Source organism: Psittacula echo (assembly GCF_963264785.1).
Source record: "Psittacula echo genome assembly, chromosome: 17".
Taxonomy (NCBI): domain Eukaryota; kingdom Metazoa; phylum Chordata; class Aves; order Psittaciformes; family Psittacidae; genus Psittacula; species Psittacula echo.
Genome location: NC_137753.1, coordinates 5,382,496 through 5,399,613, shown reverse-complemented (window position 1 = coordinate 5,399,613; position 17,118 = coordinate 5,382,496). Strand labels below are relative to the sequence as shown.

The 17,118-nt window shown below is 53.2% G+C and overlaps 1 protein-coding gene across 1 annotated transcript in view; it reads right to left on the bottom strand.

Annotated features, from left to right (window-relative positions):
* Positions 1 to 15,315: 15,315 nt before the first annotated feature.
* AGRN (agrin) overlaps positions 15,316 to 17,118 on the bottom strand; it is a gene marked incomplete at both ends in the record, with an annotated part of 102,438 nt that continues 100,635 nt past the window's right edge. The window contains 3 exons of the mRNA XM_080631284.1: positions 15,316 to 15,473; positions 15,927 to 16,030; positions 16,609 to 16,833. Coding sequence (XP_080487410.1) covers positions 15,316 to 15,473; positions 15,927 to 16,030; positions 16,609 to 16,833 — 487 coding nt within the window. The remainder of the gene's footprint in view (positions 15,474 to 15,926; positions 16,031 to 16,608; positions 16,834 to 17,118) is intronic.

Here is a 17,118-nt window from a genome sequence, read left to right as displayed (position 1 = left end):
ATCATTCCAAGGCTGAAAGCAACACTGGAAAACAAGCCGCGCTCCGTCAAGGAAGAGCTGAACTGGCGTCTGGCAATCAAGGGCATCAGTGATTTCACAATCAAACCAGGGCTTTCCTTTGTCTACTGCTAGCACTTCCCTGGGTTTTAAAGCACCAGTTTCCTACTGGATACTCATTTTCCCTCTGCCCATGCAGGCAGACAGCACTACCCGCCAATGGTCAGCCATTGGAGATGCCAGGGATAAGAGCTGCAGTGATACAGCAGAAAGGGGGGGAAAGAAGTAGGTTACACCATGTCTTGTTACAACACATATGGCCTCATGTGTTCAGATATACGGCCCACAGAGCTCTGCTGTCACTGTGGCCTTGGAGATCTGCACTAGAAGCAACCTCATCAAGTTCAGTAATGTCTAAACTGTGTCAGTCCCATAGACACAGACCAGGCTTTCATTCCCTTCCTTTGTGAATGGTGTACATAAAGGCAAGGCCTGTGTGTTGAAGGCCTGCATCTTCATAAAATGGTTTGGGTTGAAGGGACCTCAAGGATAATCCAGTTCCAAGCCCCTGCCATAGGCAGGGACCCCTTCCACTGGACCAGGTTGCTCCAAGCCCCTGTGTCCAACCTGGCCTTGAACATTGCCAGGGATGGGGCAGCTTCCCTGGGCACTTTTATCCATCCCTTCCTGCAGGACCCTGTTCAGTGTCCCTTTCTTGCAGCCAAGGAGCGAGCAGAAATAGCTGTGTGCCTTGGGTCACTACCCAAACAGCCACGCACAAGTGACAAGGGCTGGATGTGGCAGTGTCTGCTGACCGCTTGTGGGAGGCTCATCACGCACGAGGGACCACATGCAAAGAGCTTCTGCTTGTGCCAGCATCACAGCTGGCTGCTTGCATCTGAAAAACACAACTACGGGGGATTCCAGCCCGTTTCTGCTCGTCTGAAGACCCTGAATTCTGTGGCTTATGTCCAGCTTTGCTAAACACCAACGAGAGATGCACCGCATCCCTCTTCTTCCATAGGTCACGAGTAACACCGAAACCAGGCAGTTCCAACCCAGCCAAACTCTTCAGAACCATGCCCCCTCACTAAACTGCACTTGTTGGAGTACACCAGTTCCTCTTGCTTTGACCACTGAGATGAGAACACCGAAAGTTTCCATTGCTTCAAAGCCACAGCAGAAATAACTACTGACACCCCCAGAGCAGGACTGAAACCGGTCCGAGACACAGATGGCAGCAGGCAGTGGGTTGGTTCAACACAGAGCATTGCTACTGCAGCACATCCTTCCCTTGCGTAGGCTGGAATGAGCCCTAAGGATGTGCCTGGGAGTGGGAGGCTGCATCCCATAGGGCAGGTTACGACCAAAGGGCAAGGAACAAGCTTGCAATGCCTGTTGTCTACCTGCTGTCTTGCCAAGGGAAGGCTGGGGAGGAGGAATTCAACTCAATGCCAGCCAATGTGCAGGCACAGCAAGGGCCCATAGGGCAGTGGTGACACCTCAGTGCCCCACAGCAGCCCCTGACCCCCCTGTCGCAAGGGGTTGATGTAAGTTCCTCTGCTCCATCTGGTGGTTAGAAAGCTTTGAAAGCTGCGAAGAGGAAGCATGTGCTGCTCCCATGCATGGCCTGCTCATCTTCTGATGGGCAGGGACACCTTCCACTAGAGCAGGCTGCTCCAAGCCCCATCCAACCTGGCCTTGAACACTGCCAGGGATGGGGCAGCCACAGCCTCTCCATCCCTGAAGGATAATGCTTCAGCATTCAGAGCTGGTCTATGGGGAAACAAATGTGCTCCACTCAGCCAGGAGCAGAGCAACTCATCATTAGGATGTGCCAAGGGCAGACAAACCTTGACCCATTCTCCTGGGCACAGAGGAAAACCAAACCCAGCCCCAAACCCTTCCTCATTGCGCAGGTTCCTCTCCAAGTCCCACAGTGAAATCAGCCAGGCAATGAGGAAGCAAGGCAAGAGCAGAGCCTGGTGTGCAGCACCTTGGCTTCCTTGGGCTCCCTCCCACTTGGCACTAGGGCCAGGAGGAGGAGAGGAGATTCCTTGTGCATCGCCCCTGCCACACCAGCATCCCGAGCCCACAGCATCACGTGCACCCAGAAACTCTCAGCTTTCAGGATTATCTAACCTGGGGAGCTAAATAAAACTGAGGGGGGTTATTTCGGACCCGGGCAGGGTGACAAGACAAGAATATAGCCCAGAGCAGGCCCATGTCCCCTTTGAAGAGTCGCCAAGGCTATTTTTTACCTAGATACATCATGAAGAATGGGACAGGGGAAGAAATACCACGGTTATATTTAGAGTTGAATCAGTGGCAGGGCTCGTTGCGCTTCTTCGAGAGGAGACGGAGGGAAACGCTTCAGGAGGGTGGGAGGAAGAAGGGGAACAAACAACCACCCAACAGAGCTACCCCCCAAAACCCAGCCCAAGGACAAACATAGCCCTGGTGACTCCCTTACATGGCAGGGATGCTGCTCATGGGTGTGAAGGGGGGGTTTTAGTTGGTCTGAAATGAAATCCTTGTCACCTTCCCACCCTCTGGACATCCCCAAGGCCAAAGAGCACGTCCCAAGGGATGGGTTCTCCTCTGCCCATGGCAGGTGTTCACAGTTACCCCAACCCTGAGCCTGGCCAAGCATCCGGATCCCTGCGTCACATGTGCCCAGTGTGACAGGGTGAGGAGCTGAGTCCTTGCCTATGAGTAACCTCATGGTTACCCTGGAGGTAGCATCTAGCAAAGAGCCCCAGCACAAGGGCTGGTGATAGAGCCAATTGCTTATACCCCTGTCACTGCAACCAGGTCTTCCCATAGCTTCTCCAATGGGAATCACTCTAAAACGACTTCAAAAGCTCACTGGAAAAGGGGGGGAAGGTGCACATTCCAACCTCCTGCTCGTGTCTCATTTGTATTTTTAAGGCAGGTTGTTTTGTGAACCCAGCCACTGCCTTTAGACACCCTTTTGGTGCTCACAGTGCTCCGCAAACCCATCTCCATGTCAAGCCAGAGAGCCCAAGCTGCTCAGCCCTTAGTATCTCATGCCCTGACAGAAGCAAACTGCATCCCAGAAGGTGAGGAAGGAGAAGATGGGAATTGCAATGTGGGATGGGAAGGGGGACCAGAGCCTGAAATGTAAGTGAGAAATTCAATCATCCCACAAGAGATGAGCAGACAGCAAAAAATCACAGCATCATCCAGGTAAACCTAATGACTGTATATTGGGAATGGGAGGGATTTCCAGGCCTTATTATCCCTAAGGTTCTTGCTCTGATGGATAGGAAAAAGGAAGGGATAGGGTTGCACAGAAGACTCTTGTTCATCAATAGCACAGATGCCTTCTCCACAGGGACACCAAGGCATGAAGACTGCCTGGACCATAGGAGGGAACTGAGAGCTCAGCCTGCCCCAGCATGGCAGTGCGGAACACTGCTGAAGATGCTATAAACCTGCACAGCAGCCCCATCTCCATGCACGAGAAGGGACCACATGGAGGTGGACACTGAGACTGCAGGTGCCTTTCCCCCAGGGCAGCGAGCACATCCATGCTCATGTTTCCCTTGGGAAGGCCAAGGGACACCAGCCACAGCGAGCACAGGACACCTCGAGTAGATATTTGCTATCCTCACCTGATAACACAATCAGGAGGGCTGCAGCTCGGCTCCCCCAGGGCTGCTTTTGACACCAAAACCCTGCAAGGAGCAAGATAAACTGCATCACTCCTTGCTGTGAGAGGCTTCCCCAGCCCTGAGCCCTCGCAAGGGGCACTGTAGGGAATGCTGTGATCCCGCTGCCTATCCCACGCCAGCACCCATGGCATGGGATGTGCGCCCACAGCCGCATCTGGACGGGGTGACCTCCTCTTTAAGGCACTTATTAGGGAACCTGCTCACTGCCTCAGGTGATGGGGGCAGAACAGAGCTCATTTGTCTCATAGACAGGGTCCATGGATGCCCCACAGCACAGACTGAAGGGACAGACAGAGCAGAAGGGCTGGGGCTGCAGTATGGAGACACGGACACTTCCAAATGCTCATCATTAACAACCACGAGGCCACTTCAAAGAACAAGGCAGGGGGTTGGAACTGCATGAGCCTTAAGGTCCCTTCCAACCCAAACCAGTCTGGGATTCTATGGCTCCCAGAACAACTGAGATGCTTTCACTGCAGCTCGATCACAGCAACACCCTTTCCACATGGACCTGCCTGTGACAGCATCTGCTACAGGAGAGCAGCAGCTCAGGAGATGCTGAAGTGCACATCCCCAAGTGTCCCCCTCAATCACTGCAAGCAGGCAGAGCTCTTTGGAGACCATCACTGACCCAAGCAGCAGCAGGAGCTATTTGCAGCAGGCACTGCATATACAGGAAGCACACAGTTCCTGATTTCCAGCTTGGTTTAATGTGAAGAATTTCCTCCTTCCCTTCAGACCCATGCAGGAAGCCAGCAAACAGACCGGCCCCAGCATCTGATTAGACCCCATCCTACGCACACTTCCTGGACCATGCAATTGGATGCGGGAGCCGCTTTCCATCCCTCCCCACCACTCACGTCATGAGGCAGCAAGTGCAGCTCTGCCCAAGTCACTGCTTTGGGTCAAGGCAGGGAAAAGCCATAGAATAAACCCATTCCTACTGCAGGAGAAGGATTAATGCTTGAAGAAGTGAAGCCTTCGGAGTGCTTCTCCTTAACATGCATCCCAGAGGATATAGGCCTGGTTTTAGGTTGGAAATAGGTGTTAGCTTTGCTCATCATTTTGGGATAGAAACCCAAATACCAGCATTTGGGAAGTAAGTTTTTAGATGCCCTGAGTCCCAAATGGCTCACTACAGTGCAATGGTGGGAGGGCAGACACCACAAGGATGCTATGGGGATAAGTAATGAAAGATGATAGGTGCTAAAACAGTGATCCAGTTGGGAAAGAAAAGCTCCCAGCTCTGGGTTCTCCACTCATAGGACCCTTTGAAGAGGGACCTGGTTTGCTCATCGAGTGATGAAGGTGATGGGCACCAGGGATAAAGGAACCCTTTGGCTAATGAAAGCCAAGGAATAAGCCAAAGCCTCCATTACAGAATACAAACTTTCCCTCTAACTGCCTTGAGGGGCCTCAATGAGAGCTCCAGCACAGAGCGGTCAATGTGAAAAGCCTGGAAAAGCCTTGGGAGCATGGGAAAAGCTCCATGAGAGCAGAGGGAAACTCCAATGCCCACCTTTTTGCATACCCAGAAGATGACACAGAAGCCAGGTTTCCCATGGTGATTCCGTTCCCCTTTCCAAGGAGCAGCGTGGCTACAGGCACGCTTCTGCTGAGACTCCACCACATGCCATAGCCAGGGAGCCATCCCTAGGGATGCAGCTCATGCTCTGGGCACTGGCACCCAGCATGCGGAAGGCTGCTCAGCTCCATGCCGAGCGAGACCCGGATACCTGGGAGCATCCATCTGGATACTGCTGCTCCGCTGGCACAGCTCCACTGCAGCATTCCCCAATTCATCCATCAGGTGCCTCCAAGGAGAATCATCTCCCAGAAACCCAGTGAACTGGAACCCTGCTGGAAGCAGTTCCGGTACCACCCAGCCACAAAGGAAACTCGCCCTGGATATAGCTCTGGAGGAGCGGGAAGGCCGGCTTCCCTTCCGTGTGCATCCCTTACCCAGACAGGGAGGAATTCTCCTTGGCAGGCCGCAAAAGAGATACAGCTGCATCCCAGAAATGGGTTCCAGGGCTGAGAGTGATTCAGTTGCCTCGGGACTATAATAGGAGCGGCTCACACTGCCTTGGGAAGCCATAGGATGCTGGAAAACCACTGAGGTCTTCAGCCGAACACCTCTCCTTAGGCAAGGCAATTTCCCTCTTTGAGCTAGGGCATTAACCACTCCTGTTCCCTCACTGGATTTATGGATTCCATGACCTGCAGTAAGGAACAAGCCCTATCTGGGAAGAAACAGTAGGCTGGGGCTTGGAATTGAAGTGTAATTTAAGTTGCTAATGTCCTCATCCTCATTTATCATAGTAAAGCAGCACCAGGAACTCATTCCACTGCATTTCCCATCTCTTTGCCCCCCCGCTTGTCCATTTGCAAGCATTTGAGCTCTGAATCCCCCATCCTGCTACTAACACAGCCTGTGCCCAAAGGCATCTTCATACAGCTACCAGAGAGAAAAAGCAGGGAGCATCTGAGATGAGATTCAGGGGCAGCAATGGCAAAGGTGAGAAGCAAAAGGCACTGGCTTCCCTTGCAGGGAAGGCCTCATGATTACATGAGCAAATCACTGCAGAGGGCCAGAGTGGGTATCCAAGCTGCTGCTGGAAGCTTATAGCTTGGGATCTGTGCCTCAGAGACACAGCAGCCACAGGCTTGGTCCACAATCATCCTGGTTCCAATCCGAAGCTCTGCCCCTGAGGAATATCCAAGATGCCAAAACACTGACCTGGTTTTACTTCCTGGACCAGAAATGAGCACCTCCCCACCGCCACCCAAGCTGCCAAAGCAAGCAGCTACTGCAAACACTCCAGGTTAATATTTACATTGGGATCCAGCACAGGAAGCATGTGTTTTCCCACTGGGAAAGAGTGGGGAAGGTGTCACTGCAGCTGGTGCTCAAGGTGGGACATCAAGCAAGGTTTAAGGATACAGCTGGGTGTATTTGATGCCTTGGATGCACACAGTGCAGCCCGCACAAGCATCGTGAAGAAAGCACATGCAGGACTTCGGGCATTCCCAACTTGGAAGTGATGCTGCAGCAGCCACAGGGGTGGGAAGTGGTGGCTGCTCCAGCCCTGCTTATGCTTGTAATTACAACAGATCCACAACTTCAAAGGGAACCACCCACAGTGTGCCATAAAATCAGCGCTGACAAAGTGGCTCAGCTGAGCAGCGAAGGAGATGTTAGAGGGGATGAGCTGAATGCAAGGGGAATGTTGTCAAACAAACCTGCTCAGCTCTGTATGTGGGGTATCACTCAGCAGCTCTTTGTCAGGTCTGCTACAGAAGCATCTCACCACAGTATCTTCACCATTATCCTGCTTATTCATTGTCTTGAAAGCTGGAAACTTGGTCTCTGTGCTCCCTTCCTTAGGCAGTTTCACCTTTTCAGCACTGTAAGATGCTACCTTGCGTTTCGCTCTCCTGGACAGGCGGGATGCAGGGCAGCATCTCCCCAGCCCGCTTTGATGCAGGACCACTGTGACCTCAATCCTGCTGAATCTGGAGGCACAACCAGGCTCTGGAAGCTGGAATTTCCTCATTTCCTCCACGCTTTCCCTTCCTCCCAACCACAGCATCCCAGGAAACTGCAAAGAACAAACCTGCCCTGCAAAGGGCAACGCACGAGCCAGTGCTGCAGGCACTGTGCAGCTCCTTTCTAGGAAAAGAAACAGGGGTTTTGGGCCTTGCAGTGACCATCCCTTGTGAGGGATCCCTTGAACCTCCCAATACTCCATCAGCACAAGTCATGGTCTCAGTAGGTCCATCTGAACATGCTTTGAGCCACAGGGAGAGCAGGCAAAGGAGAACGATGCCATACAGATCTGGCAGCATCCTACACGTAGCTAGGCAAGAGAAGAAAGGCTGGAGCTAAGCCAGTCCTGCCTCAACGTGAGGAAAAAGACCTGAGCAACATTAAAGAACCAGGAGCAGCAAAGCCAGTGCACAGATGGAAAGGATGGGAGCAATCAACAACCCTTTGGCTGTCTCCAGTAGGCCCAACAGGAAGGGGTTAGCAAGGTATGGGCAGTGTGGACAAATATTGACCTGGCTGTGGGCACAGAGAGCACTGCCAGAGCTGAGAACAAAAGCCACGGGCCCCACATCCCAGCCTTCTGCTTTCTGCTCCATCACCCATCAATGAGTATTTCACAATCACAAGGCACCACCATTGCCTCTTCCTACACCTCTTCTGCACGCTTTGAACCAGACACCCACAAAACAGAGCTCAGCTCTCGCACAGGGACACGCAGCCGGTGCCGGAGGGCAAAGAGAGACCCAAAACACCATCAACCAACTGCGGCGTGACGGGAACAGGCACGAGGAGAACACGGAGAGCGCGTTGAGGAGGTGGCTGTGGGAACCGCGCTCATGACCTGCCCCGTTGGGTGCTGCACCAACACCAAACAAGCACTCCCTGTGCTGTAAGCGATCCCGTGGCCCTGCTGAAGCTGCTTCCAGCCACCACCCTCCTGCGGCTCTTCAAAACACACTTGACTCCCAACAGCAACAAAAGCCTTTCCAGGTCACCTTAAGGCACCAAAACACAGCCCAAAGAACCCTCAAGCCAGCTCTTAGGAAGCCTTTCCGCAGCATGGCATGGGGAGCTGTGCATTGGGTCCAGCATCCTGAGCAAACAGGGATGGGAAGAGCCCATCCACCAACTATTTACCCCTTTTGAAGCCATCACAGAGAAGGAGGAACCCAGGAGGGACCGCGTCCTTTCCATCGCTCACCATTCTATGTCCCCAAGTCACACATACTCCTGCCACCACCGAGACTGGAGCTTTGTAACCAACACCACACCGCATGTGCTGAAGTGTCCTTTTATCAGCTTGCAGCTCACAAAACGCATTTCAACCAAGTTTTAAAGCTCTGTCCCGTTTTGACATCCCCTCTTAGCATCTTTAACTACTAAGAGAAGCCCAGAGAAGCTGTGGCTGCCCCATCCCTGGCAGTGTTCGAGGCCAGGTTGGACACAGGGGCTTGGAGCAAGTTGCTCCAGTGGAAGGGGTTCCTGCCCGCGGCAGGGTCCCTTCCAACCCAAACCCATCTGTGACTCTAAGACCAGATGCTTTAAGGCAGCACCAAGCAGGCTGCCGGTCAGAACGGGACCGGCACCGCCAGGGAACCGTGGGCAAGCGCTCAGCTGCATCCGAAGGTGCTGGGTCACCGAGCCCCGAACCCGCTGGTCCAGGGCACGGCCCCATGCGGGAGAACGGGGCCAGGTCCGAGCCGCAGCCGGTACCGGAGGAAGCGGTACCCGGTCCCCGCGGGCTCAGCCCTTACCTGCGGGAGGTCATGGCTCCGCCGAGCTCCGGCCCCGGCCCCGCACCGACTGCCCGCAGCACCGCACCCCGCGGGGCGCTGGGCCCCGGCCGCCGGGGAAACCCCTCCCAGTGACGCGGGGGAATCCCCGCCCTCCGCTCCGCTCCGCCCCGTCGGGACCCGGGCGCGGCCCCGCGCTGCTCCGCTCGCCCCCGTGGGGCCGGGTCTCTTCGTCTTCACTGCCCCCCCCCCCCCCCCCCGTACCCCACAGCGCCCCGGGCTCGGCAGCGTGCGGGGTTTATACCGGTAGTGACTTCAGGCGGCGCTCGGTACCCAAACGCTGTCGAACAGGATCGGCAGGAAACGTTGGAGAGGGGCTTTGGACAAGGGATGTAGGGACAGGCCAAGGGGAATGGCTTTAACCTGCCCGAGGGGAGACTGAGATGAGCTCTTAGGCAGAAGCTCTTCCCTGTGAGGGTGCTGAGGCGCTGGCCCAGGGTGCCCAGAGAAGCTGTGGCTGCCCCATCCCTGGCAGTGTTCAAGGCCAGGTTGGACACAGGGGCTTGGAGCAAGCTGCTCCAGTGGAAGGTGTCCCTGCCCATAGCAATGGCTTGGAGCTGGATGAGCTTTAAGGTCCCTTCCAACCCAAACCAGTCTGGAATGCTCTGATGATTCTATGAAAGGCTGAGGGAGCTGCGTCTGTTCAGCCCGGAGAAAAGAAGGCTCAGGGAGACCTTGTCTCCATGTTCCGGTGTTTAAAGTGTGTCCACAAAGAAGATGGAGACTCCCTTTTTACAAGGACATGGAAAAGGCAAGGCCTGATGGGCACCGGTTACTGCTGGGGAGATTCCAGACACAAGAGGGAAACGTTTCCCAATGAGAACAACCATTGGAATCACCACCCCGGGGAAGAGGTGATTCCCCAGCACTGGGCCCTGTTAAGACTGGGCCGGACAGGGTGCTGGGACATCTAACCCAAGGTTGGACCAAATGAGCCTTGAGGTCCCTTCCAACTTGGCATTGGCTTTTAGCGCTGGGTTCACAAGGCCTTGAGGGCCATGCTGCCAAGAGAATGGAGCAGCCAGCAGACACTGAGCTCCTGAGCCCGGCGAGGCTGAGCCACGTTTGCTCTTATCCTTGGATACTCCCAGCTCAGGGCACACTATGGAGTCGGGAAGGCGCAATGTCCCCAGGGCATTGCTCTCATCCCGGTGTCTATGGGAACACAGGGATCAGGTGCGCTATAGGCATGCTATACCTTTTATACACCTAGAGCACATTTGCCCCCGTGAAGTGTAAATTCAGAGGCCTCCAACAAGCTCATGTCAAATCCACGCCGCTGCCCAGAAAAGCCAAGAAATTAGCCCAAAGAAATGCCCTGAATCTGGCACCTTTCATGAATGCTGGGTGAGAAAACCAAGCCAGCTGTCCAAGAGAGAGAGAGAAAACCAGGATGCAGCCAGCGAGCCCCCCCCGCTCCAGTCTACCCATAGTGGCAAAAATAGCATATATATAACTATAATAAGACTCAGCAAATTCCATGTCTATTCGGGGAATACCCAGCGAGCTGGCGGCAGGAGCCAGCTCAGATCTCTACATAGCTGTCCTGCGTGCCACCAGATTGCTCACAGGGCAACGAGGACCACAGAGGCCAAATAGCAACCCTGATAACAATGACCCCTGTCCTCTCCTTCCTCTTTTCCCCTGCCACTGAGGCACCCAGTGTCCTTCTGCACTGAGACTCCATTGTGAGAGCCCAGACTGGGGTTTCTCTGTGTGCTCGTCTCGTATGGCTGGGGGGAACAAGACCCTTTCTCAGGGCAGAGGATGCTGTTCAGCCTGATGGTTAAAGACAGGTCAAAAGGAAACCCCTGGAATAGATCTTCCCGCTTCTTGTAAGTTACTGGTTTCTAGGCTATACAACTGGTGAAAATGGTCATGGAATGGGTTGTGTTGGATGGGACCTTACAGCTCATTTAGTTCTATAGGGGATGGGGCTGCCCAGAGAAGCTGTGGCTGCCCCATCCCTGGCAGTGTTCAAGGCCAGGCTGGACACAGGGGCTTGGAGCGAGCTGCTCTAGTGGAAGGTGTCCCTGTTCGTGGCAGGGGTTGGAGCTGGATGAGCTTTAAGGTCCATTCCGACACAAGCCATTCCATGATCCTATGATCCTGCTGAAGGCTCAGCTCAGTAGAGTGGTTTCAGAATGGAGCTTAGCCCCACACTGAAGCTCCTTGGCATGGAGCTGGGGTTCACTGTTCCCAAAGACAAGGGATACCAGAGCAAGCTGAGGATGGGCGAGACCATCCGACCCCAACTGCCTTCTCCTTGAAGACACCTCGTCTCTTTGCTCCCAGCAAGCACAGATGGGACCATCACGCTCAGTGCACACACGACGTGTTCCGGATGGCACTGAGCAGAAGAGGGGCTGCTGACAGCATGGCCGGGCTCTTCTCCTGAGTCACACTTGCTGCCTGCCTGAGCGTGCCCTCCGTGTGGCTCCTGTGCTCCTTTCCTTCCTCTTTCCTTTCGCAATGGCTGTTTCTAGCCTGCAGTGCAATCCCCATGCAGCTGCCAGAGCTTTTCCTCCTGGCCAAGACAACGATGGCTTTTTCTCCCTGCCGCTTTGCAACAAGCTGGCAAGAGGCACTGGCTTTGCAAGTCCATGCCTGTTGTGGCATAATAAGGTCATTGTCAAGAAGACGCTGCACCAGGAGGCTGATCTGGAGCAAAACATGGCCCTGGTTGTGAGCTGTGCAAGCCCTGTGGCTGTGCAGACACTGGCCTCATTGTTTCCCATTGTGAGTCTCGGGCGTCTCGTTGTCCATGGAAAAGCCGGTTCCTGCTGAGCTGATGCAGACACCAATTGGCTGTGCATCATTGCTGGGTATCAGAATGACTCCGTCTGCTGAATGAGCTGCCTCCCAAACCCACGTTCTTCTCTTGTTTCACACCACTTGGATGAACAGTGAGCAAAATTCTCCACCTCCCACCTTTTCTTGCAGAGATCAGAGATAAGGCTCTGGCCAGATGGAAAGGCCCCATTAGGAAGAGCTATTTAAAGCAGGAGCTTAGGCACTGGTACCTCTCAAACCACATCCTGCTTGCATGCTTGCGACTTGACTTTTCATGGCTCCTCAGCTTACAGAGGGTAAAACCCGGGGGGGAAGCTGCTGCCATCAGTGAGGAGGAGGCCACAGAAGCATCACTTCAGCCTCGCTGACATGGTGTCAATGGGATACAGAGCCTCTTTTGAATATGCCGCCTAAGAAGAGGTGATAAAAGCATGTATGGCAAAGAAGGTGAAACCATTCAAATGGCCACAGACAAGAGGAAGACACACAGGAGCCTTCCTCCTGCAACCATTGGGTGGGTAGGATTGAGGTTGGCATTCATAGAGGCTCACTTTATAAGATCCAGCAAGGTACCTACAAGAACCACTCTTTCTAAGGGAAATAGGGGGAGATGCTGGTTTGACTTCACACAATATCTGCCATAGAGGGAGATGCTGGTTTGACTTCACACAATATCTGCCATAGAGGGAGATGCACCATACCTGCCCAGGAGATGGTTACACAAACAAACAGGGCACACAAAAGGAATGAACCAGGTCCCTTCCAAACATATTGAATAGTTCTCAAACTTTATTTCATGGTGATTGACGAAAGACACAAGTTAGTAATGGTTATATCATGCTGCTCCTCTACTGTGCATTGCCCTTCAGAATTCATACAGCAGTTCACAACGGTCATTACGTTACCCTAGAAATGAAGCCACGTGGACATCTTTGTCTTTAAAAAACAAAAGGCAAAAAAAACCCCAAAACACCCCAAGGAAACCAAAACCAAACCTCAATGTCCTTTGTTTTTTTGTACATACATGGTATAAATGCTATTAAAAATAAAGCTGAAGTTAAGTGCACAGCCCCTAGGGAGCACTGCTGAATCGGACCTTGGTTCAAGATGCTTGACAACGAGGACACAAGGTCCTGTTTTAAGGCATTTCCAAGCCCCAGCAAAAGCAGACAGAGATTTTGTTTAGTTGTTGGGGTTGTGGGGTATTTGTTTTTGCAGTGACCCTGGCTTCATGTCAGTGGCATTCCAGAAAATGAGCAGCTTCCCCTGTGCATGCCCCTCTCCCTTTGGAGCTGGACCACCCAGCCCTCAAATCTCAGCCAAGGCATTGCCCAGCTAGAACCTGTGTCCTCAAAAGGGTCTCTCCCTTCCCTCCCATCCCACCCTGCATAGTTAGCCCCCGTCTATCTACCCCTTGTGATCAAAGTAAAGCAGCCCATCCCTTTCACAACACAGTCACAATACTTCCCACCAGGAACCACAAGTTATATACAGAATCCACTTAAAATGTGGTATTGCCACGCACACAACCACGCAAGCACACAGAGAGTGGGGTCTCCATCCCACAGAGGGCACAGCCCCCTGCGGAATACTTAATGACTGGATGTTGAGAGGAACGCCAATGGATTAGGCAGGGATTGGGGTGGTGGTAGAGGTCTTTTAATGATAAAATAGAAGGGAAAAGTGGGTTTTCTCCATGTTCTTCCCCTTTGTTACATCTGTGTTCGGAGCTCACCCTGAAGGAAGGAATTTGACTTTTCATGGCTCAAAATGCAGTGCTAAGAAACAGCACTTTTAAAGGCTGCACTATTGTAAAGGTGTGCTAAAAGGTGTGCTAGCATTTAAGGTGAAACTGCAAAATGATGTTAATAAACCCTTGATAGCTGGTGGGATCCTTCAGCTGAATTCCATACACTCCATAAAGCTGGTTTCACCCAAAGCAATGTCATCTCAGGGTGGGAAAGGGACACAGGTTTGTGACCCGGTGGTGGAAAGGGCCCTAGATGCTACACAGCGTCACTAAATTCTTCCCATGGAGAAGGAACCTGAATGGAATGGGATCATTTCAATGGGTTTGTTCTTCTCCTGCTTCCAGGAGATTCCGATGTGCTGGTTGACAGACACTCACACACACACATTCATTCAGACACACACATACTGGCTTTGTAACTGGCACCACAGTATTTGCTTTTAAGGTCTTTAGAGAGGAGGAAAACCCTTTAAAACCCTCCTCCCAAACACAACAGCCGACTCGTGCCCCATTCCCGTTTCCATTGAGGCTATTGCTGCTGGGCTGGCAGCATCCCGAGGAGCTTTGATCATGGCATGGAAGACCCTGCATTGCAAAGACTTGAAGTCAAAGGTACAACTCCAGTTGCTCTTCATGGGAGAGGCTCTTAAATACCGGCTCTACACATTCACATGCTGGCCAGCTGGAAGCATCCTCAGGGTAGACACAGGGCAAGTCATGCCCGGAGGCTGGAAAATGGACATGGGTGATGGAAGGAAGCATCCAGCAAGTGAAAAGGGACGTGGTGCCCTCGCAGCCTGTTTGACAGTGCTGGAAGAGGGAGAGCACTTCCAGCTCTTGAAGATGCTGCAGGTTCTCAGTGGTGCACGGGAGGGCAACGCTTGGTACATAGAAGCCCTTGGGAAGAGCAGCCAGGGCAAGCGGGTGGTTAGGACATGTCTGGATAAACACAAAGTGTGGAAATGAGGTTTCACAGCTGCTTCTGCACGCGTCCAAGAGGAGGAGAAGGAGGAGAGCCAACAAGAGGAATCCACGTTTCCCCCACAGCCCCTCTCAGTCCAGCAAACAGTCATAAAGACAACCAAAGAGCAATGCTTTTCTGCCTGCTCAGAGCAGACCTTGGTCTCTCTTCCAGTGCATGGCATCCCTGATTTTAACAGAGCATAAAGGAGAAAAGCACTTGAGATTCTTACACACATAAATTATAGTGAGAGGAAGGGAGGGAGGAGGGAGATAGGGTGAGCATAGGGCCAGGCACCAAAGCAGGGTGGCAAGTCCTGCTTCTCCGATGGCCGCATCCCCGCTCAGCCAGCACTGAGGTGGGAAGGCAGTGAATCCACGACGGCCACGCGTCTCGCCAGCACCAGCATCCTTTCCCCCACAGGCGTGAACAACAACCCAAGAACACAAGTGAGGAGGGGAGGGGGGGGGAAAAAAACCACCCGAAAAGAAGCTTCAAGTATGAAGAAGATTTCCAATGCGACGGGGAAGTTCTTCTGTCGCTTCTTGGGAGACTTGGTTCAAGGTTTGTTCTTTGTTGCTGCTGTTTTGATTAGAGTCTGACTGACCTGGATAGACTGCAACCGAACGGGTAACCCAAAAGAAAAGGTGTTTCCTCCCCTCCCTTTCCCCCCTCCCCCCCAAAAATATAAAAAGCAATAAGTTTACAAAAATAGAAAATAATTACAGCAATAGGCAGGAGGGAGGGAAGGAGAAGGGAAGGTCCCTGGGGGGCTATTTGGCTGAGCAGTGTAATATCCTGGGGTTGTTTAAAGCGTCCTCCACCAGATGCAGTTCTTGGCGGTCCACAAGCACGTCCCTTATGCAGCCAATGAAGCCGGTGCTGTAGGCCTTGGGCAGCTTGTGAGCCAGGCTCAGCTTCTCCATTCCCCCTGCAAGAGATGGTGAGAAGGTTGGTGAGGAGGACAAGGGGGATGAAGGTGAAGCACTCAGTTTGAAGAGGGAGAGGATGCTCCATGCCATCGGCATCAAGGCATGCAGGGCCACAGGCCAGTTAATGGCTCTTGTCAGGGAATGTGGTGACATGGAAAGGGCTGGCATTTGGTAAAGCCAACCCTTTGTCACTCAGCTGTCACCAGCCATAGCAGGCAGAGAACATAGGTCAAGCTTTTCAAAGCCATCTGGGAGGCACCAGTGTTGCATTGAACAATGGGAGCATCAATGTCCCAGCTCTGAGCTTCTCAAAAAGGGGCACAAAGGAGCTTCTTGCCTATGAGAAACCTGGAGGAGGACTTTATACAAGGCTTTGTAGGGACAGGGCAAGGGGGAATGGCTTTAAAGTGTCAGAGGGGAGACTGAGGTGAGCTCTTAGGTGGAAGACTCACCCAGCCACAGGGCCCCATCTGTGTCCAGCTGTGTTGCACCAAGCGGAGAAGAGCCAGCAATGGGGGCTTCGTTGCCGACTTGAAGGGAACCTTCTCTCTGTACCCTGCTCCCAGAGGGAAGGAAGGAGAAGTTGATTAGAGATAAAACAAGGAGCCTCTCACTGCTTTACACTGGGCACCATCAGCCCTTATCAACCGGGAGAGGAGCAGAGCTCTCCCTCAACCCATATAGCACAGAGTGGTCCTCGGTGCAACACCTCCATTGGAAGCCAGCACGAAGCGCTTCCTTCCAGCATCCCATGGGCATCCCGCAGCTTCCCCCCGTACCCTCCATACCCGTGAGCAGAAATCCCCGGCATTCCAGGCGCATGATCCGCTCACCACTCCCACCGCCAGTAAAAATAAAAGGGGACATCTCGGGCTCAACACGAGCAGAATGCCAAACCCTCGGCCGGCTACACGCAAAGGCACGAAGAACCTTCCGTCCCTCCTTGCCCCGTGACATTTCCAGGCGTGTCGCAACACGCGCCCCTCCAACGCAGCACTGCCCACATGCCTCTCCTCTATTATTATCATCCAAGAACAGGAGTGACCCATAGGGCATGAAGCCATGGCCATGACTCAGGCTCCTCCAGTTCTTATTGCCCATAGAGAGCAATATCCCATCCCGCTGCCTTCATACCTGTATGCCTTGATATGGATCCACTGGTTGGTGTTGACCGGGACTGTGGATCGTAGGATGACTGGTTTGGAGCCCAGGTCGTAGGTCATTTGTACAAAGCCATCCACTATGGCGAGGGCGATGTAGTCTGATCGCTCCAGCCCCTTCCCGCTCCACAGGATCAGCCCCTGGGTGGCTTCTGTCTTGATGCTGAGTTCAAAGTGGTTTGATTGCAAGGCCTTCTCGCTGCACGGGGAGATGGGAGCAGGGGGGAAGAGAGACAAGAGTTAAAATCATGGCTACAGAAGCAGCAGGGAGCAGTCAGCTCCTCGGAGCATCCTTCTCTGTTCCCAGCCAAGGATAACCTTCAGCTGACCCATGGCATCAAGTTCAGACACATCCGTCCCTGCAACAAGTCCTCGTATTGTCTCCTCATACACAGGCACTGAAGGAAGGGGTCTATTAGGTGGGGTGGTGAACAGCAGAAGGGTTTTCCTCTCAGAGCTGCCTTTGATTCCCAGTAGGAACCCA